The 27,545-nt window shown below is 39.7% G+C and overlaps 2 protein-coding genes across 2 annotated transcripts in view; one reads left to right on the top strand and one right to left on the bottom strand.

Moving 5' to 3' along the window:
- LOC149300965 (protein phosphatase 1E-like) overlaps positions 1-4,704 on the top strand; it is a 91,843-nt gene extending 87,139 nt beyond the window's left edge. The window contains exons 5-8 of the mRNA XM_089484496.1: positions 1,723-1,866; positions 1,952-2,045; positions 3,696-4,517; positions 4,694-4,704. Of these exons, the coding sequence (XP_089340622.1) occupies positions 1,723-1,866; positions 1,952-2,045; positions 3,696-4,517; positions 4,694-4,704 (1,071 nt within the window). The remainder of the gene's footprint in view (positions 1-1,722; positions 1,867-1,951; positions 2,046-3,695; positions 4,518-4,693) is intronic.
- An 8,091-nt stretch (positions 4,705-12,795) lies between these two features.
- Positions 12,796-27,545, bottom strand: part of LOC149300964 (E3 ubiquitin-protein ligase TRIM37-like) — a 48,961-nt gene continuing 34,211 nt past the window's right edge. The window contains exons 17-24 of the mRNA XM_089484545.1: positions 25,570-25,661; positions 24,034-24,228; positions 20,345-20,650; positions 17,303-17,437; positions 16,658-16,829; positions 16,428-16,549; positions 14,758-14,907; positions 12,796-12,875 (exon numbers count right to left, since the gene is read on the bottom strand). Coding sequence (XP_089340671.1) covers positions 12,796-12,875; positions 14,758-14,907; positions 16,428-16,549; positions 16,658-16,829; positions 17,303-17,437; positions 20,345-20,650; positions 24,034-24,228; positions 25,570-25,661 — 1,252 coding nt within the window. The remainder of the gene's footprint in view (positions 12,876-14,757; positions 14,908-16,427; positions 16,550-16,657; positions 16,830-17,302; positions 17,438-20,344; positions 20,651-24,033; positions 24,229-25,569; positions 25,662-27,545) is intronic.

The raw sequence follows: 27,545 nt of genomic DNA, 5'->3' as shown, positions 1-27,545 counted from the left end.
TAACGAAAGATTGGAGACCATGTTTTATTGTATTACTATTGTTCTTAGGGGCATAACTAGAAACCACAGGGCCCTGGGGCCCCCAACTTCACCAAGCAACACAATGCCACTTTTGCCACCAAGGAGCTTATCAGTGCCATTCTAACTCCCAAACACCCTACCTGTTCTATCAGGTTATCTGTGCCATCATTGCCCTCAAACAACTTGCCTGTGGTTCTTTGCCTCTTCCCCTCTCAAACACTTTGGCACACATGCAAACACTTTGGCACACATGCAAACACACTTACACAAATTACCCATGCTCTCTCACATCGCTCATGCGATCTCACACCACTTACACATACATGCTCGCTCACACACTTAAACTATTATGCCCACATAAATACCTCCTGCCACCTGTGCCACATACCTCTCACCTCTCCACAATGTGCCGATAAGATTACTGCAACTGAATTTTTTTTTTAATATAACCCCAAATATGCTTTCTGTTTAAGTCTTCCTTTTTCATAATCCAAATTTGTTTTTATTAGAAAACACTATGGATTGGAAATATTTTCATTAAAAATAACAACAAAATAGGCAGGACTATTCTGCTAAAAGCAGTAATGAAATATCCCTTTCGGAATGTTGATTGTTCTACAATCAATAGATTTATCATTCAGGACAAATACCACCATGGCCATTTTATTATGCAAATAAAATTCACCCCAAAAATAATGTCCAACAATTTAGTAATTAGATTAAAAATGATTCCATTATAACTCTTCTCCATGGCAGATGGTTTGCCTTTAGGCAGTTGTCTGCTTTCTGTGATGATATATCCTGCCCTACATACACAATGAGCTTTTGATGCTATCTGAAAAATAATGGAAGAATAAATATGTAACAAGGGGGACAAAAATAAACAAGTATATGGTAATGAATGTAGTGTAAACAGACACAGAATACAAAAATAATAGTATTTAAAGTAAAGTACTGACCTGTTTTACATTAGTATGTATCAGCATTAACCATGTCTGATTACAATCCTTGCTTTGTTCACCCTGTAACTGCAACATGAAAAACTGACGTACTGATTTAAATTACAGATGTCTTCTTCTGATATTGTGTAATACAATCTTCTTCTCTTAAACAGTCCCACTTGCAGGCAACAATCGCCATTTATTAGCGATTAGATATCTTTATTGCTAGCAAGTGGGATTCCGGTACTAATCACTATTTATTGACAATGCATACGTTAGGTATCTTTAGTACCAGAAATGATTTCTAACCGTGTATAGTGTGCTTTGTTAGCACCATGTGGAAACATGTAAATGTATGTGAATCCGGAGCACAAATCTAAGTTTTTTTAATGCTTGTGTGAGAATTTTTGATGCATTTTTTTCATATATGTAGACTACAAACTGTTGTGGTCTGGTCACTAAAGCATGAGTTTGCAGCACAGTTATAGTTTTAACTTACTGACCTAATTGCATTGCACACATAATGAAAGTCAACCCCAGCATGTTTCTGTTGAACAAAAAGAGTAAGCTAGACCTACAGAATTCATAGATCAATGGGTGGAAAGACGCCCATTAATCTATGTACTCACTAGTTTAACCAGCTGTTATAGAAGGCCAACAAAGCCCTTCTTGCTGGAGGAGCTCACTGGGGTCCACTCTTCACAATGTATTGAAGCAAGGGAACTGGGGGAAAAAATGTTGTGTTTTTTGTTTTCTACAGAACCTTCGGTGTGGAACTACTGGAGTGGTGGCATTTCTCCGTGGTGGCATGCTGTATGTGGCTTGGCTGGGAGACTCCCAAGTGATGTTGGTACGGCGGGGACAACCTGTAGAACTTATGAAGCCCCATAAACCAGACAGAGAGGTGAGTGATTACATTTAGTCATACTGCTAAACGTGTCCTGGGCTACAGACATTGGCTCCAATATATTTTTCTCTTGTGTGTCTAGGATGAGAAGCATCGTATTGAGGCCTTGGGGGGCTGTGTGGTCTGGTTTGGAGCATGGAGAGTTAATGGTAGCCTGTCTGTCTCCAGAGCTATCGGTAAGGAGCAGTTTAATTCTCTTCCTATCCTGGTTTTCTTGTGTTATTCATTTTAATTAAGTGCTTGAAGATCTCCGACATACAAACAGCTTGTGAAGTACCTCAAAAAAGACAGCTTACACAGAAAATTCCCGAGCTATCTCACCTAAGATGCAATTAAAACAAGGAACTCAAATGTACTAATCAGTAAAGCTAGTCTGACACCAAATTCCTAATAATGCAAATCTTTATGTATAATGACAAGAGGTGATCCTTGCACCACCTATTTGCTATTTGCAAATTGATTCTTCTGATATATTACAGCGCAGATCAAAACATACCAGACTCCACTTTATTGAGATATAATAGTCTCTTCTGTCTGTGAGAGAGGTTGTACTTGGAAATGGAAAACAGATAACAATAAAGTTAAATATTTTATCAGAAAATGTTGTTCAAGAACAAATTTAGCACAGAGTCATTTAGAAAGTAGTAGCTTAAAGAGGAAGGTGATTCTCACACGTTACAGATCTCTGGTCTGACCTCAACAGAGTCTTAGGTACAGTTCTGGAGACCCATGTCCAGAAGGATATTGACATATTGGAGAGAGTTCAAAAAGGCTACTCAATAACAATAAGCAAACTCAATATGTATAGTTTGGAGAAAAAAAGAGAGAGGGGGTGTGATAGAAACATTTAAATGCTTTAAGGGAGGAAGGTTTATTTCAAAGGAGGAGAAATACTTGAACAAGGGGTCATAATCTAAAACTAGAATGTGAGAAGTTAGGATGTAATATTTTACTTTAGACAAAAGGTGGCAGATAAATGGAACATCCTCCCATTAGAAGTTGCAGGGGCTAATACAGTGATGGGATTCAAACATGCATTTGAATCTAAGACAAGACTATGGAATGAATGTTTACAGCAAGAAAAATGGGCAGACTAGATGGACCAAATGGTTCTTATCAAATTCTGTGTTTCTATGACTCACTTCTCCTCCTTTGCAGTAGTCTGTGCTTCAATTCCTCCAACATAACACATGGCGGGGACTGAGGTTAATAGCTGGACTATGCTAAATGTTTAACATACACTTCTAAATAGCGCACTTCAATCAATCTAGCAAAATGAGATTAACGCTAAATATATAAAATGAGAAAGGAGAGGGCACTTAGAGGAAGCTAGGACCCTAGTAGGTTTCTGGGTTCTGGTGGCCAGCTTATCTATGGCCATATAATCCATAAACTTTTGTCAGACGCTATCTGTAGCCATGCTTTTGCCAAGGCATATCGAGCCATGAGCTTGTGCTCATGGCTATTAAGGGATTCAATTGGTCTGGACAATAAAAGTGTCAAAGGATTCAAGGAAATTTGTTTATATAGTACTATACAGGCCAAATGTACTACTTGAGTCCAAAAACTATGTAACTAAGGCCATTACCACCACATGTAGTCTTATGTTCTTATCACTAATTACTGCACCACCTCTGCAAGAAAACTATAGCAGTGTCAGTACATACTACATCGCCGATTCCACAAAACGGTAACTGACCTTTTCTGTTTCCTTATAAAAAGTACCTCATTAACAGTATTCTCAAGAATAAATTATCTGTTGACAGCAAAATAAGTACTGCAACTTTGATTAATAACCTCCATATTTTATTTCCTGCGGTGAACAGGGGATGCTGAGCACAAGCCATATATCTGCGGAGATGCAGACTCTGCCTCTGTTGTCCTTGATGGCTCTGAAGATTACCTCATTCTGGCATGTGATGGCTTTTACGACACAGTAAACCCTGATGAGGCAGTGAAAGTGGTGTCTGACCATCTAAAAGAGAACAATGGGGACAGCAGTATGGTTGCCCACAAGCTTGTGGCTTCTGCTCGTGATGCAGGTTCCAGTGACAACATCACAGTCATTGTTGTGTTTCTCAGGGACTTAAACCCATCTACCAACACTGAGCAGGATAACAACCAAGCAGAAAACTCTTTCGATGGTAGTCAAGAAGGCAATGGAGATGACAAAGAAAACCAGGGAGATGGCAAAGGATCATGGCCACTTCACCAGTGCTCAGCGCCTGCTGACTTAGGAGGTTATGATGGACAAGAGTCCTTCACAGATAGAACTAGCTTGAACCTTGGCCCTTATATACAGATTATAGAAAAACAAGGCTATGTAGACCTACAAGGGGAAGGCAGCAAACCACGTAGTGCCAAATGCATGCCATGCTCCCAAGTGTCAAGCAACATCTCACCAAAAAGAGCCAATATGAAGAAAGAGTCTGCAGGAAGTCCTTCAGCTTATCGAGAAAGTTCACTCTGTCCTTCTCAGGAGCTAAAGGATGAATGTTTGAAAGTTGTAGAGAATGATCCCTCACATGCATCTCCTGTACGGTTCAGGAAGAGGACAGGAGGGACTAAGGTCAAACCAAAGTTTCTTTCTTTGATAAAGCCTTCTCACAAAGCACTGTCTACTTTATCAGTGCCAGGGCAAAGCATTGGTAAACATAGGGTATCACTTCATAGCTCTCTAATTTCTAGGAAAACTAGTCATAAAGGTAGTTTGATGAATAGAGCATTGTTAAGAGAGAGCAACTGCATAGCAGTGGTAGATCTACATAGATGCTATAATATGTAAAAGAAACCTTAACCTCCCTTGTGTATTCTTTACTTGTAGTGTTCCAGTGAATTAGGTTAGATAGACTCTAATGGCATATTTTGCTATCTTAGTGTATTGATCACACCCCAAGTAGTGCACAGTATGGTACTCTGTCTACTTATAAACTGACATCTCTGTAGGAAATTTGACAAGTGTCAGCTTGACATACCACTAGCCACTTGCCAGTTGACAAATCTTGTCAAAATAGGCCAAGGATGACATTCAATGTGGCACAAACAAATCACAGAAACATTAAATATCCTTGGAGCCAGAGATTATTAAATAACGTTTCTTATAAATGCAGTTAATCCTACTTGACCAAAATCTGCAGTCTTCATATTTACTGCACACTGTGGTCAGCATCAAAAATGTGGCACTTTTTGCACTGCTGATAGTAGTAAGTTCATTAACACCCTAGAGACCACTTATTCCATATCAGTGGCATGAAAGTGAAAGCGACAGCTGCCCCTCCTTCCCATATATATATATATATATATATATATATATATATATATATATATATATATACACACACACGTTTTTATTCATATCCCTGAAGTGAGGTTTAAACAAAAGTTAAAAGGGACCTACTGCATTTTTCTGCCCAAGTGTCCACTGCAGGTACAATTTTATAGTGTACTTTAGAAATAAGATTATATATCTATATATTAATACCAGTTATTTTTATAGTGTTCGATGTCACACTTTATTATGGCAATAAGGCACTGTTAGAATAGAATGAAAACTGCTGACGAGTTAACTTCTGCGGTGCATGGAAACTCAGGTATGACAGTGTCAAATCAGTAGTCACATCACCGTGCATTTTCAGTAGATCCTTATTAACAGATTTTCATCAAGTTGCCATAAAATGCAGATCTCACTGTGATAGTGTCTGCCCCTCTTTAAAAAAACACAATATACAGAATTACATTAAGAACCCATACAATTAAATGACATCATGCACTCCATGAATCCTGATGACCCCCTACATTTTAACCCCATTAAGCACACATATGTGGCAGTAAGTACCTTGCAGTGGGTTGTTAGGCTCTTATCATTTGAATTATATTCAGTTTTCAGCACCGAATGATCATATCCATGTGGACTTGTTGTACTTCAGACAATAACTGCCTTAATTTAATGCATCATGTTTATTCTGCCATCTCTCCCAAGAAAGCATTTGAATTTTACCTGGCCATATTGTGTAATGAAGGTGCTGATTTAATAAGGCCAATTGGTATCTTTTTTATTTGTAAGGTGCCAATATATCCTATAGTGCTCAATTCTGCAAAACAAAACAGTGTTAGTGGGTAAGCCAAGTATTATTCTTATCAAAGTTTTAGGGGAAAAAAAAGCAGTATAAGGTTAAAAATGCCTCCCAAATAATAATAAAAAAAAAATTAATGAAAACGGGAAAAAATAAAATTGGACTGGATTTTTTTTAAAGTTTTTTTTAGAGGGAAAGAGTTGAATTAACCAAATTACAATTGGATATGATTAACAGAAGAGAATCACAGGTTTTCTTGAAACTGCAAACTAAAGTTTTCCAATAAAATTAAAAAGGTAACAAATGCTGGGACTCATGTTATCATAGGCAAATTTTAATTACAAAAATTATATTTTTGTTAAATAGGAGTTCATCATGTAGAACAAAAACTAATCAAGATGCTCTGAGTGTGCACCTTGCACTAATTGGCATCACTTTAATGTCCTGTAACTTTACGATCTGATTCATAAATTCCTGTGACCATTTTAGTGTAATATATAGCGATCAATGGTAAACGGATATAAAATAAAAGTGAAATCTTATGATCACCTTGACAAACTAAAATCCCAGTCTCTGTCCTTGAGCGCTTAGACATGGTGATTAATATCCAATGCACATATTTCTCATTAAAATTTACTTTGTATGCTATTTAGGAATTAAAAAGTGTGAGGCACATGATTTCCCTGTTAATCAAGCAAATGCAGATTATCCTCATTTAGGTATGAGATTTCCGGCCCCCAGGACCATGCCCATTTCTCCAGATGGGGTGTGTGGGGTGTATCCATTTGTTCCCCCACTCATGTAATGTAAATCTTAACGTATTTGCAAACACGCACTCTTTAATCACGTGCAAAAGTGTGAAATTAAGTTCCACGCCATTATGAAGATGTTGGCCATGCTATCAAAATATTGCTTACATTGATTGATGAGAAAAAAAAACAAAATTGACATGGTTATCACTGTTCTGTACACGGACATATCCATATCCTTGCCACACGTAACAGAAACATTTTGGGGTGTATTCACTAATGTTGGAGTTCCAATTCAATGATCCTGCTGTAAGAAGCGCTTGGTCAGCCTTGTATATGTTTGGTGAAATCATGAGATTTCTTGAAAGCCACTTCACTGATTGAACTATTAATTATTGTTCAGTTCAAGGTGGCAATTGCTAGGGTTGGCTCATAACAGAACAGGAACATTGGTGAGTTAAAACAGCATTTAGTTAATAAACCCTTTGACTTCCACAAAACTCATTTACGGGGAGTATAACCACATTCCACACTCTGATGAGACCCAAAATAAATAGTAAGATTTACTCATGCAACATTGAGGTACTCAGTACCACTAAAGCAACCTTCCGGAATAATGGCCGCATTTAGCTTTGGTTTGGAAAACATTGATTACTCACGCTTTAGCAGCAATGCTGACAATAATACCAAAGTGATTGCGCTTACAGATTTTCACAATCCTTTCACAAAAGCACTATCCCAGCCATTACGAATGAGCCACCAGACCAGAAAGTAAATGAGTTGCGTTGATAAATTCAGCTATCGCTTCTCAAGCTCTTTGCTTGCGATGAGCCATTAGCAAAAATAATGTGTGAGCGGAGGGCAAAAAACCCCAGAGATAATATTGGTGACCAAGAAACGAGATATATTTATTTTCCTAAAATGATGAAACCAGGCCCGTTAATGAACTGAGCAGCTTACTATCATGGCTCAGGGGACCAAAGGGAGAGGCGCAGGAGCCAAAAGTGTTTCACTCAGCCAGCAGGCCACCGCCGGGACTTTCAGGACAGTATTGTAAAAAATATCAACATATTCCCACCCCCCCCCATTATGAAAATTATGCACATTTTCATAAGCCAACCATTTAATTCAGAGCAAAAGTGGGTTTTTTCCTCGTTGCCGTATATGAAGTGGCTTTTCAAGGTAAACGCAAAGCAATAAGGCTGGGTTACGAAGTCCCCAAAAATTGAAAGGACAGACCTTGTGTTGTTTGTGATGTGTTCCCTGCACAGTATGACTGCAGATGTGACGTGAGGTATAAGAAGGTAAGTTAAATGCAAGTTTGACAATGCATTGCCAATAGACGTCCTGATCCTTATGTGTAAAGTATGTCCTGATTTAATTTTGACAATTCTGGAAGCCAATGTCACGTGGTATTAGGCCGAATCTTACATTGACCAACACACAACTTCAGTGCCAGAAAAGCAAACAAAAGACTTCAAGTTAACGAGAGTATTTCTCAGCAGTGGCACTGCGAAACAATCGTATTATGTCTCATGTCTTAAAAATAAAGTGTCAGTATATATAATGCATATATTCCCAATACCTTCCTCTATATGATCATACTTACAAGTAGTGGATTCACCTGTCTGATATATATATATATATATATATATGTGTGTATATGTATTATATACAGTTCTGGAGTCCACATTCTAGCAGTGCTTGTGAAATACAGTGTCCTCTCTCCCTCTCCATCCTCTGGTGATTAGAAAGCTGTGCTCGTATCTGCTGCTTGCCCATGTAAGCAATAAACACCCCTATAACTACTGGTATTTAACATCGCTGTATCTTGTAACTTATGACAGTATAACTTGGTGATAATGTAAACAGAAGAAAAATATTAGACTGATATTAACATAATCTATATAACACTATTTATTAATTGTTAGAGCTGAGGTTTATGACTTCGCATCTATGTTTTGTAAATGTAGTGTGTTCCTGATAGTGCTGGTAATGTGTGCAAAAAATATTAAAACAAAAAAAAAGTGTAAAAATCCTAAAATGTATATTATAATATATATATACACACAGTATATATACACATGCACACCTATATATTATAATATACGTTACAACTGGAGTATCCCTTTTACTGCTAATGTATTCAGCTGTTGATACATATGGATATAATAGTATGGTGTTGGTTTTGCGAGAACTCAAGCCATCAACCTAACACTGTTTTAAGAACTCGCTAGTCAGCTATTCACTGTGAGTTTCAAAGTGCCCTGTTGGTTTGCTTGTATACACCTTAACATGTTTGTTTCTAAGGTGGTGGCTCATCCATGTAACAGAGCTGCGCCCCCACCAGTGTTTTGCACTTGATGCTTGTTGGAGACCATTATACATATGTAAATACTTTGCTGTTTGCCTAGAAGTGCCATCCCGTGTCACTGCAAATACACACATCAAGCCACAAAGCACCTAAACATTTTAACATCCTAATAACCCAAGTTCAATATTCTAAAATTAGTAACAGGCTTAATTCTTCTCTTCCAAGGAGGACATCAATTAAATGTCCTGGTTTTACAAATGGCGCACATTCATGTACATATTCTATTTTTTTTCTCCACCTTGGAACTGCCAGTAAGAAATTTTTGTGGCACTAATGACTAACATCAGTCTTTACACTTCTAAAATGCTATTTTCCTAGGTTTTCTCTACATTTTCATGTAAAAAGTTACATTAACTACAACAGAAATAGAGTTAGTTGCACTGTAATGATATTAATTTAAGTGGGTAATGTTTTAATTTTAATATGAATTCAACCAGTCTTTGTTTGCATTGCATATCCGAAATAAGCACAAACAGCAAATATATAGAGGAAAAATGAATTAACTCCTAATATTTATTTTTTATCGTGCTTTTCCCACAAAGCTTCTGCTCTGTACATGCAATTTTCTGCTAGCACTACTACGTTTGACAAGAATACAAAATATACACTTCATTCTGTATTAAATTTAGGCGTATACAAAGCCTTGTTCATATTACAGTATCGTGTTTTCACTATTCACAGGTATTTTCAATTGTTTGACTATGGGGTGCTTCAAGTATTTTTCTTGTCATTACATATCTCTTTATTTTAAAGACGTGATTGGGTTCAAAGCATCTTTACCGAGGCTTTTTATAAACAAGACTATGCACATCATGTCAGATGGGGAAGTAGTCTTGTATAAAAAGAGAAGGCTTCTCCTCTGTATTTAAATAAAATGCAAACTGTTCTATCGGATAACACATTGTTGGGATTTGACCAGTATAGTAATAAAGAAAAACGTGTAACAAGTATTTTCTCTTGCCTTTTTTTTTTATAATATATATATATATATATATATATATATATATATATATAACTAGTCCGAAATACTAGATAACTCACGGTAGAATGCATTGGACAACGTTATGAAAAAGGTTCTCCAAATGACACCAAAGTTTGTAGCAGATGTTAGGAACTATTATTTGTTCTATTATTCAATGGATAATTATTACATGGAACACTGTAGCGTAACAACGTGCAGCTCATGTTGATTATTTCTTTATATTTTATCAGTTTCACTTACATGGCCTTGGCGACAAAGCAGCCCCTGACCATCACACTATCACCACCGTGTTTGACTGTTGGTATGATGTTCTCATTGTGGACTGCTGTGTTACCTTTATGCTAGATATAGCAGGACCCAGGTCTTCCAAGAAGTTCCACTTTTGACTCACACGTCCACAGGAGTATTATACAAAAAGTCTTGGGGTAATCAAAATGTGAGATAAGCCTTTGTGTTTTTGGTAAGCAGTGGGTTTTGCCTTGCAAATCTCCCATGGATGCCATTTATGCATTAAAGTCCATGTTCACGATTCCACAACTGAGGCCTGCAGTTCTTTACATGTTAGTCTTATGTGGCCTCCTGGACTTCACTTTGCAAGGCCGATTCTATTTAATTGATGTTTAGATTCAAATTGAACCCCCATTATCCCCCAAATCATATTTAGTAACTAAGAGGGCAATAACTTTTTCACATATGGCCAGGTAGGGTTGGATATCTTTTACCCTTCTATACATAAAATCATAATTTAAAAAATGCATTTTCTGTTTACTTAGGTTACCTTTTGAAATATTTGTCACAATTAATATTAGACAAACAGAAGAAATTGGGAAGGAGAAAAACCACTTTCCCACTGCACTGTATACCATACATTATATGCTGGTCCAAAGTAATTAGGGCTGAATCTGTTAAGTCTGTTTATCATGGTATGACCCTGTTTATGCCTGCTCGCGTTCATCGATATCTAGATATAAGTTGCGTAGTTCTGTCAGTGTCTGTAAAACAAATGTGGAAGACAAAAAAATAATTGTTTCCATGTTAAATTTTATTAACAATAAAAAGTGCAACATAAACTAACAATGAACATACAAAACAAACTATAAATTATACATATAAAATGAAGACGCTAGAGAACGTGAGAATGACCAAACAGAAAGAAGGGTTTTGATCTACAGCAATCATGTACCAATGCAACCCTACACAGCAGCTTAAATGGTATGGCCAGAAAACTTGGCCAAATTTAATTGAAGGGGGCCTACAAGATGTGAAGATGGAACCATGGGAACAAAATATGCAGATCCCTTAAACAAAACAAGTCCTAAAGCTGCAGATCAGAAACATCAGACGATATATGGTTTCATACCCTAGCTCCACTTGTTCTATTGCAAGCACATAACTAGTTAGTAGAGCTGAATTAAAACAAACCAGCACCTTGCTTTAAGTGGGAAAATATGTTTGTTTTCACTATATAACTATATAAAAGAAAATGGTGTGTTATCAGTACATACCAAGTCATGTTGCTGCCATCTCAAAGCATAATGGGCAAATGCTTAGTGTTGGCTAAAATTAGCCTTCTAGTACCCTACAGAAAAAGTAGGGCAGTTGAATGTATTGGTTGTTTAAGTACAACAGATAATGTTCCTTAGTAAAAAGTAGCAAGACAATGTAAGCTTGGCTTGATGGGAAATAAAACATGAAGGGGCAGTTTATTAAAACCAAAAGATTCCAGTGTTTTACTATTCTGCTTCCTTTTAAAACGTTTGAGTAGTCTGGCATTTTCCTTCATCGCTGCTATGAGATGAGAAGTAAAAATCACCAACCTCTGTTCTTCCATGAGGACTATCAATTTATAAATCTAATTTTCAAGAGCTCACCTCAACAAGATACAGCAGTATGTTTGGAAAAAATACTATTTCATTATTTGCGCACAGGTGAAGGCACCTAGTTTGCATGATACAGGATGCGGACTAGCTGAAAATATTATTATTAACAAAATTGCCTTACATTTGATCAGCACGGAATTAAGGCTTTAGTGAAATCATGGCCTAAACTAAAAAGTTACTAGAACACTATTACACTTAATACTGGCAGTATGGTTCTTGCCCCCATTGTGTGTACATTTATTTCCGGTAGTCTCGCACCTAGCTAGTTTTGTCGTGTGCAGTAAAGGCATCGGTGTTATTTCTCTCTGTATGAGCCGTGTACATTGCCATTATACTCTGTTGCTTCTCACAGCTACAATAAAAATGGTAACATCTCTCTACCATACAATGCGATAGCCATGCAGATGGAATAAATGAGTTACACTTAATGTGCATCTAGAAAGGGGCACTTTCTATGTAGTGTAGTGTTTCTGCTTCCCCGTCTTCAGAATGACCAAGGAGAAGTCGCCATTCTTTGTAAAATTACCTGCAGCAAATACAAAAAGAAAAAAAGGTGTTGAAAAATGTGGAATCATTGTGAACTTGTGTCAGTCATTGCACCACGGCTGTTATTTTAGGCTTTAAATTATGTTTACAACATACAGAAGAACCAAGAAGACAAGCTGCCAATGTCATTTTCCCCAGATAGTAGTACCATTGTTTAAACTCTTTGGAGGGTTTCCATGGTTTATTCAAAACCGCTGAATGATGGCTACATTTTGTACAGACACCGTATAACCAGATGCTTACAGCAGCGGCATCAAAACATTTGTTATTTCTTTAACTTTGGTCACTGAGTAAACAGGAGCATTATGTTCTAGCACTAAAATTACCTTCCAGTGTCATCTCCAGCTGCATAGCGAAGGTCTTCCGAGCTTATACTGTCATCTGGAAATGTAAGGCTTTGATCTGTCAATGAAAATTTCAGTAAGGAAAACAGAACAATTCCTTTGACACAACCTGATAGTGTGTCTTTTATAAAAGTATCACCTTTTGTACATCTTGAGTTCTATATACACTATATGGACAAAAGTATTAGGATACCTGGCCATCACACCAACAGGGACTTTTATAACATTGCAATCTAAACACATAGATATTAAGTTGGTCCCCCCCTTCGAAGCTATAACAGCTTCCACTCTTCTGGGCTTTCCACAAGATTTTGGAGCGTTTCTGTGGGACTTTGCGCCCATTCATCCAGTCGAGCATTTGTGAGGTCACGCGCTGATGTTGGAAGAGAAGGCCTGGCTCGCAGTCTCCGTTCCGGTTCATCCAAAAGGTGTTTGATGGGATTGAGGTCAGGGCGGCCAGTCAAGTTCTTCAACACCAAACTCATCCAACCATGTCTTTATGGGCCCAGCCCAACCCCTGAAAACCAGCCTCATACCATTATCCCTCCTCCACCAAACGTCACAGTTAGCACAATGCAGTCAGGCAGATAATGTTCTTCTGGCATCCGCCAAACCCAGACTCGCCCTTCAGATTGCCAAACAGAGAATCGCGATCCGTCACTCCACAGAACACGTTTCCACTGCGCCACAGTCCAGTGCCTTATACCACTCAATCCGACACTTGCACTCATCTGCTGGGCCACAGAACCCCATTCCATGAGGCTCCCGTCCCACAGTTTTTGTGTGGATATTAATGCCAATGGAAGTTTGGAACGCTTCAGCTATGGAATTGGCAAAGTGTTGGCGATTTTTTACGCACCATGCCCCTCAGCACTTGGTGACCCGGCTCTGCGACTTTACATGGTCTTTCCTTTCACTGAGCTCTTCAGAATGACCCATTAGTTTCACAAATGTTGGTAAATGCAGACTGCTCGGCAAGGTGCTTGATTTTATACACCTGTGACAACGGGTCTGATTGAAACACCTGAATTCAATAATTAAAGATGCGTGTTCCAATACTTTTGTCCATATAGTGCATGTCTCCGTCAATACCACTGGAACCGGACTTCAAACTCAGACACCACAGCAACGAATGGCTAGCCGCAAATATTAAAATTATAGTCAATGTGTTGTCCTGATTTGCACAATCGTTTCAGAAACGTATTTCACTATACATATTGGCCAAATGTGAAACTTTATCTTACCTTCAAATATTACAACATGGCAGGGTTTGAATATAACGAGAGGGCTGGCAAAGTTGTAAGCAATCCTTTTGAAGAATTTAAATATTTGAGCGGTGGGTTCCAAAAGGTTAAACTCCAATGACTGATATCTACCAAAGCCACTGATATCAGTAGTTTGCTTTGTGCTAGAAGTTAATTTCATCGATAGACACTTATCCTGATTGGAATATTCATTCTATTTAAAGCATAGTGTTAGGTGGATGGGTGCACTTGGGGTGGCTAAGTGTAGTAGACCTCAAAACATTTGGGTAATGCTTTCGGATCTTAAATATGGGTGACATGAGTGCATTGTAATGAAGGCATGAAGTGTATGTTTCTTTGAATCCTTCTAGTTATATATGGACTTAGGAATGGCAGCTCGGTATTATACATTGTACCAGCAAAGAAATAAGGCCAGGCAAGTGACAACATTGAGGCAGCCCAAAACACATCTGGCACAGTGGATATTATCCTGTCCTATTCAAAAGACAGCAAAAGAAATGGAATGCATGTAAAGCTCATTAAAGCATATAAAAAAAGGATTTAATCATACGTACTGCAAAATTCAGCCGTGCGTGAAGCAAGAAACCGCAGACAGTACTGTAAGGCGATAGGACGTAGTACTACAAAGGTCTGATTGACACTATTATGAGATCAGACTTTGGAGGAGCGTCATACCTTCACCTGGAGGCTGTGCCGTGTAAGTGTCATTAAAGCCAGCACACGTGATGTTTTCCTCCTGCTCTTCATTCTCAGTGTCACACTCAATGTCACTATCACTGCTCATTCCCGGCAAAATGTGAAGGACGTGCTTTGAACACACAGCAGCTGTCACAATGCAAAACCAGGAGTCATTAGAACATAAAACAACAACATACATCAGTAGTACTAGCACAACTATAGCAGACTTCATTAGAGGCTATAGATTCACTTCAGGAATGAAACGGTTAATCCAGTGATCAGCATCACATCACGCACCAATGACTAAGCGTGAAAATGTCTCTTCTACTGTGTCACCGAAAGACCTGTAAATGCCAACGCCTACACACTATTTCACACTGCATTTGGGGATGGATGCTGGCACCGTAATATAAGCTCTGCTCGCACTACAGTCACTGAAATTTAAATGAGCACATGGGTGGAGGAGCACAGATTTAGCAAGACAAACACTTCAGTATCACTTACAAAAACCAAGACTCGAAATGAACAATGCTCGGAAACAATAGTTGGGAAAGGGCCACCTGAGTATGCCGGAAGATGCACGATGCGGCCCCTTGTGCATCTCAGTCTATTACTTTATTATTATGCATCATTATAAATGATTTCCCCTGCAGGAAGCAAATTCTTCCCATTTCACAGTGCAGTGTATAGGTTGCCTATAGTCAGCTACGGACAGGATTTAGCGAGTTTTGCCTGTAAATTTGCTGCTTTAATATGGAGCCATATCACTTGGATAATGTAATCAAAGCCCTGGGTCTGAATAACGACTGCAGTAGCTGAACATTAAACACAGGGATGGCAAGAAGGACTTCAGTTACCATTGTAATTCAATATGACAAACATTTTACATAACGCAACGCTGCAGTCACAATAATAAAACATTTTGCTTCGAACCCAGTGTATTTAACTACATGCAAATCAATAACAGCCTAGCCTTATTGGCAAATGGCTCACTGAAGAGGGGGTATACACTAGCCTCTTAAACCAAAAATCTTATGCCACGTATATAAAAAGGTAAGACTTCTGACACTGTCCAACCGGGGTGCGGTTGTACAGGTGGAACATGCTGTGTGCTATGACACCGCACTTTGAACCCACTGATAAAGGGAGATTTAAACACTTTTTCCTCCTCCTGGCTGTGAAGTGCAGTATAGAATACTTATTCAAGCAGTAAGACTCGACTAGAACATGTGTGTCAAGGCACCAAGAGTTTATATACGTTTATTGGTGTACAAAGAAGCCTCAGTAACTTCCGTGTCCTGTTCAACACAGAAAATGAATCCAACTCTCTTTAATGAGTGGAGAAAAAGAAACAATAAGGTGTAGTGTTTACAGTCTGTTGAGACCTGCATCAGAATTCCAAATGGCAGCTGCCCACATTAAAAAGAAAATGAATGGTCATATCCAAACACAGTAATATAGTTTATTGCCTTCATTTGAACGATTCAATGATTTTGCATTCACAAAATAGTAAAGCTTGTATAGGTTAAATGTTCTCATTAACATGTGGGTGTATAACCTAAAATTCTGCCAGCGTTTTATCAGATCAAAGTTATTTGATTTTAATTTAAAGTAAATATTATAAGGTAAATAAGCTTAAATCTTTATTAAGGCCCTTATAAGACTACCTTCATCAGGATAGGACGAAGCCCCATCAGATAAAATTGGGTTAATCTCTCCAGCTTCAGGATCACTGTCCAGGCTTCCCAGCTGTGCCATATCATTCCCATTCCAGCTTTTTGAATTTGACCTAGGAGAAAACATGCCTGAACATAGGTGGAAAACCCAGCACATTTTTTCATAGCCCACACAATATTCTCTCATCCGTCACCAAAAAACCAGCCAACAAACCACATACCCCAAGTTGTCGACTCTCCTGGACTTCTCCATACACATTGCTTGTATTTTAGAGCTCAGTAGGTCAGACTGTCTGTCATCTGTCTTTGAGCTACATGGTATTTCTGGGCTGCCACCAGTAAGAGATCTTGGTGATCCATGCCTACTGCTATTCTTTGAGCCACCACTACAACCTTTAAAACAGACATAGAATATCCAAGAGTAACGGAAAAGAAAATTAGCAGTTTTTCAATACCTGCATATGGCATTTTGCTTTTTGGCAATATATGGGTTATCTAAAGTGGTTTTTCCCTGAAGATAAAACACAGCTGTGTACCAGAAACACAAACTAAAGCATACAAATAAATAATAATAAAAAAAAGTCAAGCAAAGCCACAGAAGAGGTAATTCACAATATGGACAATACTGCATACATATATATATATATATATATATATATATATATATATATATATATATATATACACACACACATACATACATATATATATACATACATACACCACACAGTATATTTTGAGATGTCCTTGACTTAAAATGTACTGAAAAAACCAAAACAATCTCTGTGTGCCAGAGAGGCGTTAAACATTAAGGTTAGTACTTTAATGAAGCTTCTTTTAAATAATCTACTGAGATGTAACGGTACCTTCTGACGCAGTCTGACATTCTCCTTTGGCACGATGACTCCCATCATTACAGTCCACAGCCCTCCTGAGAGACAGACTTCCTGCCCTGTCACCCGAGCGAGAGTGCTTGGGCGAGTTACTTCTCTTTCCAGTAGCTGCAGAGACATTACTCACATTAACAAAAACCAACAGAGGTAAGGGAGAATAAAAGACAGGACAAGTACACGGTGATTAATAATCTCTTTATCCAGAGGATCTGACATTTTCTTTAAGGAAATATGGCAGTCTACAAATGGTAGTCGCTCTTATGTTTTTACGGGGGGGCAATAGCCATCAAACTGAGGAGCGCCTACCTACTAGTCTTTTGCTTTCCCTATAAATAAGAAAAGATACTACACAAAATATGATGCTCAGAAGTCTATTATACATCAAAAATGCATTCGGGAGGGAAACACCAACGGCTGCATTGCCTAAAGAAAAACAAATGTACGTCTTTGGCTTTTGTTGCCAGCCATGATGGGATGCATCGCAACCGACAATATTCAATGAGGAGGGCAAATAAACGGTAGCAAAGCATTTGGTTAGGACCAGCTGAAGAAGCTCCTGACCAACGGGTGCATCTCTCGATTTCAGAACGTCAAGCTTATATTTAGTACGTAGTAAAGGTGCATATATCCGGCCACGCAGCTGCTTTATGAACACGTCCAGCTGTGAGCCTTTTGTGAAATGCGCTTGGCGGGACTGGTAGCGTCCACAAACAGCCAGATAAACCATTGCCATTCCATTACATAATCCAATAATTGAGGCCATAGAAGCCTCGGGAGCTTTATCATCTGAACTTTGAAGAGTTATGCCTTTCCTGGACGGAAGCACACAATTGCCTCATGCGGTTTAGAGAAATGGAGGGAAAAAAACACCACAGCCGAGGCTAAAATCCTACCTCTGTTAGAGCGTAATTTTTTTCCTGGGGATAGAAAGAGAAGCAAAGTTTTGGACGTTCTCTCTCATTGCCGTCATTAGACGTGAAATGTGTAGTTTTTCTTTAATGGGAAGAGCAGATATACTGAAAGCCCTCAGCCTAAGCCTTCATCTAGGCATGCACTCACAAGAGACAAAATATCCTTGTCTCGGACAAAATTTGAGTCCATTTTCGGGCAACTCATTTAGTTCCCTGTCCTTTTGGTTCGGTTTAAATTCGGAGGGCTTTTTCCACATTTGGAAATAAAGTTTGTCACACAATTTCTCGCTACCTTTTCTCCCAAATGCTTTAGTGTCCCCGTCTCCATTTCTGCTTCTTTTTTTGCTTCTCCCCGGTATTTGCTCCGTTAACCAGGCTACCCCTTTTGCAGAAGGGCTCTGAGAGGCCTGGTTAACGGAGTAACAAGAAGAGGTAAGAGGACAGAGCTACAGAAAGGGAGAGCGGGAAACTATAATTTGTATTAACCCAAATACGCAAGTCTTGATATGGAGACAGGGACACTGAAGCAGTTGGCAGAAAACAAGCACCAGTGAACCAAACATTTACATATACAAAATATAACATGTCTGCAAATATTTAGGTTTACTCAGTTCTGCAGCAGTCTGTTGCGACGAAGGGTGCAACACAAATCCTCTAGATTGTAAAGTTGTGAGCAGGGCCCTCTTCTAGTTTTGCCATACCCTTTGAATGTATGTACTGAAAGAAGCATTGGGGAAATCATAATAAAGGATACTAACGATGCCTAGAAAGTGAAATTGCACCTAGGGCATGAATGCCTCGGTAGTGGTCCACGGCTGACCCTGGCAATAACATGGTCTAAATATCCGCAGGCATAAAAACCCTATTTTAGCTGAAACGCAAGATATTTAATTAGGCAGCCACCGCCCCAGATCATAAGCATGCAACACTTAGAGCCTATGAAAGCCTTTTCCCTGAATATTCCATTGGGAATATTTAATAGAGTATACATGTTAAAAGATAAACACGATTAGCTGACCTACCATTTATTAAACTGTTGTAGAAAAAAAAAAAAGCATACATTCTGTATTTAAGGTAAATGTTGAAACAACGCAGACAGAATATGCTGACAACTGATGATTAGGCATTAAATACACAAGCTTGCACAAACGTTTAACCCCTACCTATCTGCGCTTTTTACAGGGTACAGAGAAGCCCCTGTTTTTCAACAGTGTACCATGGAGGGTATACATAGAAAACTAAATACAATTTGCAATTTATACCACTACATCCTATGTTTAAAGCAGTCCGAATGACTTACGTACATTGGAACAAATAAACCAATAAAACCAGGAGCAAGATTAACCTAGCCTAGTAAGACTTAGGAACCAGAAGGGGTGGCAGGAAAGGCAAGACCTCCGCTTGAAGGAAATTCTCATCCTAAAGCGATAAACAAAAATGGCAAACCTGGAGTAATATTACTATCCTACCAGCTGGAATAAATGATCCTACGGCCTTCAGGTCACTTGCCCCACCTTATGAGCTGCTAGCCACATCTCTTTATGCCAGCCACAAAGAGTGCAGCAGGTAGCCTGAACGGGCAAGTTCTCAGGTATGCTGGTAAAAGGGTAGAGAATGAATCAATTTATAACAATTGGACAGAAATATCTTAGAAGAGATATGGGTGCTTGTCTAATTTGTCATTCAGGGATCAATAAAGCAAACTACCCTGTCCTCCAAGAGTAAGAGATGGCAAACAAGTTTACTCAGCATTAAAAGACCAGACTGGTCTCACACAAATGCTGCATTTCTGTGCAGGCACAAATGAAAGTATAGTTGAGTGCATTGTTGACCTATATCACAGCTGCAATCTATGGCACTTCACTATAGTATTCAGCTGAATTAACGCTGCGGCACTATGTGTTGTGGGATTTAAAGACCTTTAAACGGCAAAACCAGTGTGCATTGTGAAATACAGCTTAGGATCATAAAACACACATGATTACAGCGAAGACTAAAACGCATCAAAGTAATACAAAATATTTCAAAGCATACACATCAAGCATTATACTTCAAATCTTTCATTGTAGTTAGGTTTCCGCCTCATAAGTGGACAGATACTTACAATTTCGAACATAGCAGCTTGCAATAGAAGACTTCCTGAGCAGCTCCATGCCCAGCTCCTGCAACTTGCTACATCCATCTGCGCTTCCCGCAGTCATGAGGTCAGCATCCACGGAGCCACCGCTTTGGCCTTCACTGACCCCGGTGCCACTGCTTCGGACTTCACACAACTGGCTTTTGACAGCAGACAGCTTGCTGCGAACTTCTAACACTTGACACTTATAGCGCTTAAGCATCTTTAGGTCTGGGGAAACTCGCCAAGAGGTCTGCTGTCTTCGTTGGTCTCTTTCTTTACGGGAACACGAGGCTAAATAAAGAAAGAGTGAAAAAGCCAAAACCAAATGGTGTGAACAAGGAATATACACACACACACACACAACTGCCGCTCACTGGATACTCTCTCTTTTTCAGACCATTCTCTGTAAACCCTAGAGATGGTTGTGCGTGAAAATCCCATTAGATCAGCAGTTTCCAAAATACTCAGACCAGCAAGTCTGGCACCAACAACCATGCCAAGTTCAAGGTCACTTAAATCCCCTTTCTTCCCCATTCTGATGCTCGGTTTGAGCTTCAGCAAGTTGTCTCGACTACGTCCACATGCCTAAATGCATTGAGTTGCTGCCATGTGATTCTTACGTTACAGCATTTTTTCCACACGTCTAAAACACTGCACAGCACTAATTAATAGATATATATATCTATACATATATATATATATATATATATATATATATATACACACACACATCCATACACACACTATACATTATATCCCCCCCAACACACACACAAGCTATAGAGGCTTTTAAAGAAAATTCTCATCGGAACCAAAAGAAAATCCAATCTCTTATGTCAGGGCTCGACAAATCCCAGGCGCCAGGTCGCCATGCCGACTGATAATTTTGTCCTGGCGCCTAGGTGTTTGTGAGCCAAACCGGTGGCCGAAACACATATTCGGCAAAATGCCGAAATAAAAAAAAACAAAAACGGCCGAAAATAATCCCCGCGGGGGCCACACTGCTTAGCTGTGCGTTACTCTTAATATGCAAGGAGCGTCTCTTGTGCTGGAGTGGCCACAGGAAGCAGCACATGACTGCTCTGTTCCTCCTCCCAGTGGGCGGGACAAGAGAAGTTCGTGCAGAGAGACAGAGATAGAAGCAGCAGGGCCCCTATGGAAGTCTGCGTGTGAGAGATCTGCAGTGCAGGTAAGGGGGTGAAGGAGGGTGTATGAATGAGTGTGTGTGTGATAGCATGGTTGTGTAAGTGGGGGGAGGGGCATGGCACATGGGGCTCTAAGTGATGTGCAGCATCAATACACAAGGGGGGGGGCAGCAAGCCAGGTTTCAGCATGTACTCCTATCATGCCAAGTCAGCCAGTACATGCTGAAACCTGGGTTTGTCTGGGCAGGACTGTGATTGGTGTTAACAATCAATAACTCGAGACTGGGGGCAAAGTGCGGGTGCTGGGGGCAAAGTGCGAGACTAAGTGCTGGGCAAAAAAAAGTCCTGGCTCCTAACTTTTTTAGCTGGCTCCTAGATTTATAACAAATTTGTCAAGCCCTGTCTTATGTGAAACTACAGGCATTGCAGACTTCTAAAATGAGAGCGGAGAGGTTATGGGAATATCACATTGTGTATAGCAGCAATCAGGATTGAAAGACATAAAACAACCATTAGACTTTATTATTTCTGACAAGTGATACAATAAACGGCATGACCTTGTACTTAAGCAGTGCATGCATGATTTATTCTAAAATACAGTCATTGTGTCTACAATCTAGCCAACAGCTGACCTTGAGGCAGTAAAACAATTACTAGGTTTGGTAGATTGCCGTTCCTCAGCTCATTCTATCTTGTATTAGACATTAGATATTGTGTTAGGGTGGATTATCCGTTCGCTACCCCAGCTACAAAATCAAACGATGTGGAATTCTCATCGCCACAGCCGACAACTGCAAGAAGTGGACTTAGCAGCAGAAGGCACTCTAGTAGATGGTCTACAGAAGTGGACCTTGTCTTTGGTCCGCTTACCGTACCTCAAGTGGTCCCAACCAGCATTGCATTCACTGAAACCAATTCAAACAAAGAAATTACACCTGTCAAAGACCTTCGAAATTGAAATTACTCCCTGTGTCACCAACACCAGTCAAATCATTTCTGATTTAGACCGTCTAATTTATTCTTACTTAACTATACCACAGTATAAGGACTTTCACCTTTTTATTTTGGGGAACATAATTCCTATTTTGTGTTTAAAAAAACCTGCTTTGTGACACATTAGTTGTCCTTTGTGAGTGAAAGGCTCACTATGAGAGAACCGACCCAAAACGATTCGTGATCTGATTGGATGCTCTCACACTCTTACAGCATATAGTGTGTGATTGATTCAGTGGGCAGGAAGTGACATCACATCCACTTCTTGCATGTTGAATCAGTCTGCACACCGCACAGAGAGAGAGACACACGCACAGACACCACTCCGGGACAAGGATGGCACAGGCGGGGATGTTGCTTGGTAAAGTTGGGGGCCGTGTGGTGACCTCCAGTCCTGCCACTGTGCCGCAGACTTGCATGTCTTTGCACGTCTGCTGCAGAGCGCCAAGCTCTCTCTGTGCCAACGCTGCAGTCCTTAAAGGGTGTCCTTAAAGGGTACCACTATACAGCGGTATATTAAACATTTTCACTTCTTTAGTATGAACTTCCAAAAATGACAGCAGCTTTTGAGAATTAAACAGTTGAATAGATCGTGCTAAGACATTCTATTCAGCAGTACTGTACTATCACCTTAATGCTTCCAGAAAAGCGTTGGACGGATACTTTCACCTTTGACACGGCTGGCACTATGGTAGGATATACCCGTAGTGACAGATGGGTCATTCCGTGACAGACAGCTGTCACAAAAAGAAACAAGGTTTGGGATTAGTCGGCATTCAGAGGAGGAGGGGAGACTGTTTAATAGACTTTTTTGGAGTATGTTTTGTACTTATAACAGATTTATTCTGTTTCAATTCAATGCATCTTTGTCAGGAACACACAAATTGTTCTAACCACATTGTCCTCTATTGAACAGATTCATTATTTCCAAGTGCTTCAGAAATAGTCTTATTAAAATTTTAATAATGCTAGTTACAAAGTGGCAAAGATAATTCCACTAAATGGTCATAGGTCAAATCTATTTCGATAAACGTCTATCCCTTTTTCAGATTTTTATACTTGTGCTACTGACACTGCGGCAAAGATAATTACACTAAACGGTTATAGGTTCAATCTATTTTAATAGACCTCTATCCCTTTTTCAGATTTCTATACTTTTAGGTTTTGAATACCATCTAACACCGCACTGCAATAAGGAGAGAAAGATTAAAATGGCAAAGGTCAGGTTAATTTCCATGTCTGAGTCCCGGCAAGCTGACAAAACCCGAGTAAGACCATAAAAGAGAAATCATGGTACGTAACATACCAGCAGTCCATTTTCTGACTTCAGAGTGTTTGATTTTCTGCCTTTGGTTTTATATAAAGCAATTATGGTGCAAAGCCTAAAATGTGGTTGTGTGACCACAAACACCAATGAAGTCATTAGTGACACCATTCCATTGTGTTCGTGGAGATAGAACCTTATTTAAGGCTTTGCAGAAGAATTGCTTTTTGCTCTTGATTCTGTTTAAAAGCTCCAAATATACTGTAAGGTACCTGAAGACTGCAGGATTGATGTAGGTGGCCTGGGCTGTAGGCTCCACAGATTTTCTACGCTGTTTTTGTCTTTCAGGTCAAGTAAGTGAATGAGAAGTAGAGGATCCAGTCCCAAAAGACTGCTACTGCTGGAGGTTTTGATGTTGCTTCCTGAGCGTCTTGAGCTCCTTCCACTGCTATAACTGTGGCTACTAGCTGAAAATGGGGGGAAAAAAAAAATTGACCCATCAACCTAGCCAATAACTGGAAGGATTTGCATTCGTGAAACAGAAAGAGGGAACAAAATTAATTGTGGGTAACAGGTAAAAAAAATTATTTCACATTGGAGGTAATACGTTTCATCAATAGAGAATCACCAACAGCGTGAAGACACTTACGTTGATGCTTATATACACTCTAAAGTCAAAAATGCCAGAGGAATGTAAAAGGCCCATGGGCCAGATAAACAACAAATAATCAAGAGGAACAACTCAAATAAAGACAACAAAAAAAACCCAATAAAAATTATGATAGCGTAAAGGCACTCAACGGATCGGGAAAATGGGATTAAGGAAATTGTTTGAGTTCGAGTCTCAACAAGATGTCAACGATGACATACAAATTCATGAACAATGGTTAGACAGTTTTACTTCTCACTGTTTGAGTTATGGCATTCTAGGGACCATGGGGTTCTATCAGAGAAATTGATTGTCTGTATAATATTAGATGTTAGATGTCCCACACTACAAACACATCAAGATATTCACAAAAGTAGTAGGACTAAAGTTCAAGCTAGAAGTCTGAATAATCAAATACAGAGATGCCACTGTTTAGGAAAACCCAAACTCAATAATATATAAAAGCAAAACTTAATGTGAAAAAAAATTACCAATGGGCAAAGTAAAATCCATTTCTCTAGATAAAAACTCGGGAACAGACTGATGTAAGATAGCTTAGACAGAAAGCAAGTTCTCAAGTTAGGTAAAGGTTTCATTACTCAAACGGGTTTGCTTTGTATGTCAAAGTGTTATACCCTTAATGACAAAGCCCGTACATGTACGGGCTCAAAATGCATTGTTTTCAATGGGTTTAGGCATTGTCCTTAAGGGGTTAAAAATGTTCCAGTTGGTTGTTAAAGTCAAGTTTGATAAACGTACATGTTAAATCTTAAAGAGTCCATGCAAACGAAAACGGAGCATGTTAAAAGGAAAAAAAAAATGAAACCGTATATAAAGCAGAAAAGAAGCCAAGAAATGGCTGCCTATTGATTCAGGCTTTTGTTTGGCAAACAATACTTGGAAAAGAAGCAGGCACGTCCTAGGGTCCTATTTATAGTTCACTAACTACACAATATAAGAAACACAGATCTCTGTGTGACGCAGTGTACAGAAGCACCAGCTCTGCTGGCATCCAATTGATCGGTACGGTACTCTTGGGTGTTGAAAAGGCACCTGCTGGAGCCACTAAAAACACGAACAGTCTGTAACATGCGTTGGAAGATGGGACTCCCTATTGTTACAAGCCTCAAATGTTACATTTATTTGTCATTAGTCCTACCTGAAGCTCCAGTGGTGGCAGCTGCATCTTCCATTAATTCCCCTTCTTCTAAATCCATATTGCTGCCATACTCAACATCGTTTTCACCTGACCTGATCACACATGGGAAGCACATTACCACCAGACGAACAAAACCTTTTTCCCCCCGAGCCCATTGCAGATACAGCAATACATTTTTTCAGCAATTACTCAAAGCAAAATGTAGCTCCCCATTTACTAAGTTTAGTCATTAGCTCGGCACAGGAAATACGGGGTTTTGCTTGTGGGTACTTTGGGCCAAATGTCCCAAGGCCAGACACCACTGGAAAGGGCTGTGTCTAATTTAACTGAATTATGAAATCAATATTCTACAATGAACTTGACAGTATACCCGACTAAATTTGCCCATTAAATTGCATCCTGCTTACATTAAAAGTTAAGGGAAGAAGGGGTTAGCACTCAACATGAACTGTAAAATCTTGATTATAAAACACACACGCAATTGATGGGAGGTTTTCATCTTTCTAGGGCTGAAACAACTAATCGATAAAATAGATAATAATCGATAAGGAAAATCGTTGTCAACGATTTTCATTATCGATTAATCGAATCGATTTTTATCGATTATAAAAATTATAATCCGACCTCAAACAGAGATCGGATTATAACACTAGAATCCAGATCCCCCGCAACGCTGCAGGGGACCTGGATTCCCCTCACTGTCGGCCGGTCTCTCACTTCCGTCTCTCTCCCCCTCCCATACACCCCTCTGACTCCTCCCCCCTCCCATACATCACTCTGCCTCTCTCCCGACTCCGTTACTGACTTCATAGAAGCCTCAGCGTAAGTGAAGGTGAGTAACGGAGGCTCTCTGTGCGCATCGTTTAGACCCCCACCGGCTGACAGAGGATCATCCTAAACGATGCGCACAGAGAGCCTCCGTTACTCGCCTTCACTTACGCTGAGGCTTCTGTGAAGCTGCAGTGAAGGTTCCTGTCAGTAACGGAGCCGGGTAGAGAGGCAGAGCGGTGTATGGGAGGGGGGAGGAGTCAGAGGGGTGTATGGGAGCCACCCTCCCATACACCACTCTGGCTCCTCCCCCTCCCATACGGCACTCTGCCTCTCCACCCGGCTCCCTGGTGTCTTCTGAACCTCCGTGGCTGACAGGAGGCAGAGTGGAGTATGGGAGGGGGGAGGAGGCAAAGTGGTGTATGGGAGGGGGAGGAGCCAGAGTGGAGTATGGGAGGGGGCAAAGTGGTATATGGGAGGGGGGGGAGGCAGAGTGGTGTATGGGAGGGGGGAGGAGGCAGAGTGGAGTATGGGAGGGGGAGGGGCCAAAGTGATGTATGGGAGGGGGAGGAGCCTGAGTGGTGTATGGGAGGGGGAGGAGACAGAGTGGTGTATGGGTGAGTTATAGTGGTGTATGGGGGGTATTATGAATTTCAGGGCATATAGGGGGTATAAGGCATATCGATATTAGGAATATCAGGGGGCATAAAACATATCTGGGGGTAAAAGGCATATCAGGGGGCTCAGTGGCATATAGGGGGTATAAGACATATCAGGGGGGCATAAAACATATCAGGGGGCTCAGTTGCATATCACTGGCATATAAGAGGTATAAGGCATATATGGGGGCAGAGTGGCAAGCTGGGGGTCAGATGTGCATAACTGGGGGCAGTTTGGTAAATAAAAAATATTTAAACAAGGCTTTTTTCTCATAGTTTTTATTAAATATGAAAAATAGTTAACATATGAATTAATATTTACTAATAACTTTGTATTAAAACCTAGTTTGAGAAACACTGTGTTTGGGTTCTTGTAGCTTTTATTATTATGTCAGTAAAATAAGAAGGTGAATAGAGAGAGGCCATTGTGATAAAGAGATGAAAGTGTAAATTGTACGTTTTTTATTACATTTTAAAAAAAAATTTATCCGATTAATCGAAAAAATTATCGGCCAACTAATCGATTATTAAAAAAATCGTTAGTTGCAG

Source organism: Sceloporus occidentalis, unplaced genomic scaffold, assembly GCF_023333645.1.
Source record: "Sceloporus occidentalis isolate IW3139 unplaced genomic scaffold, rSceOcc1.0.p SCAF_22, whole genome shotgun sequence".
In the NCBI taxonomy this organism is placed as follows: domain Eukaryota; kingdom Metazoa; phylum Chordata; class Lepidosauria; order Squamata; family Phrynosomatidae; genus Sceloporus; species Sceloporus occidentalis.
The sequence above is the reverse complement of the archived record's forward strand: the minus strand, read 5'-3'. Positions and strand labels throughout refer to the sequence as shown.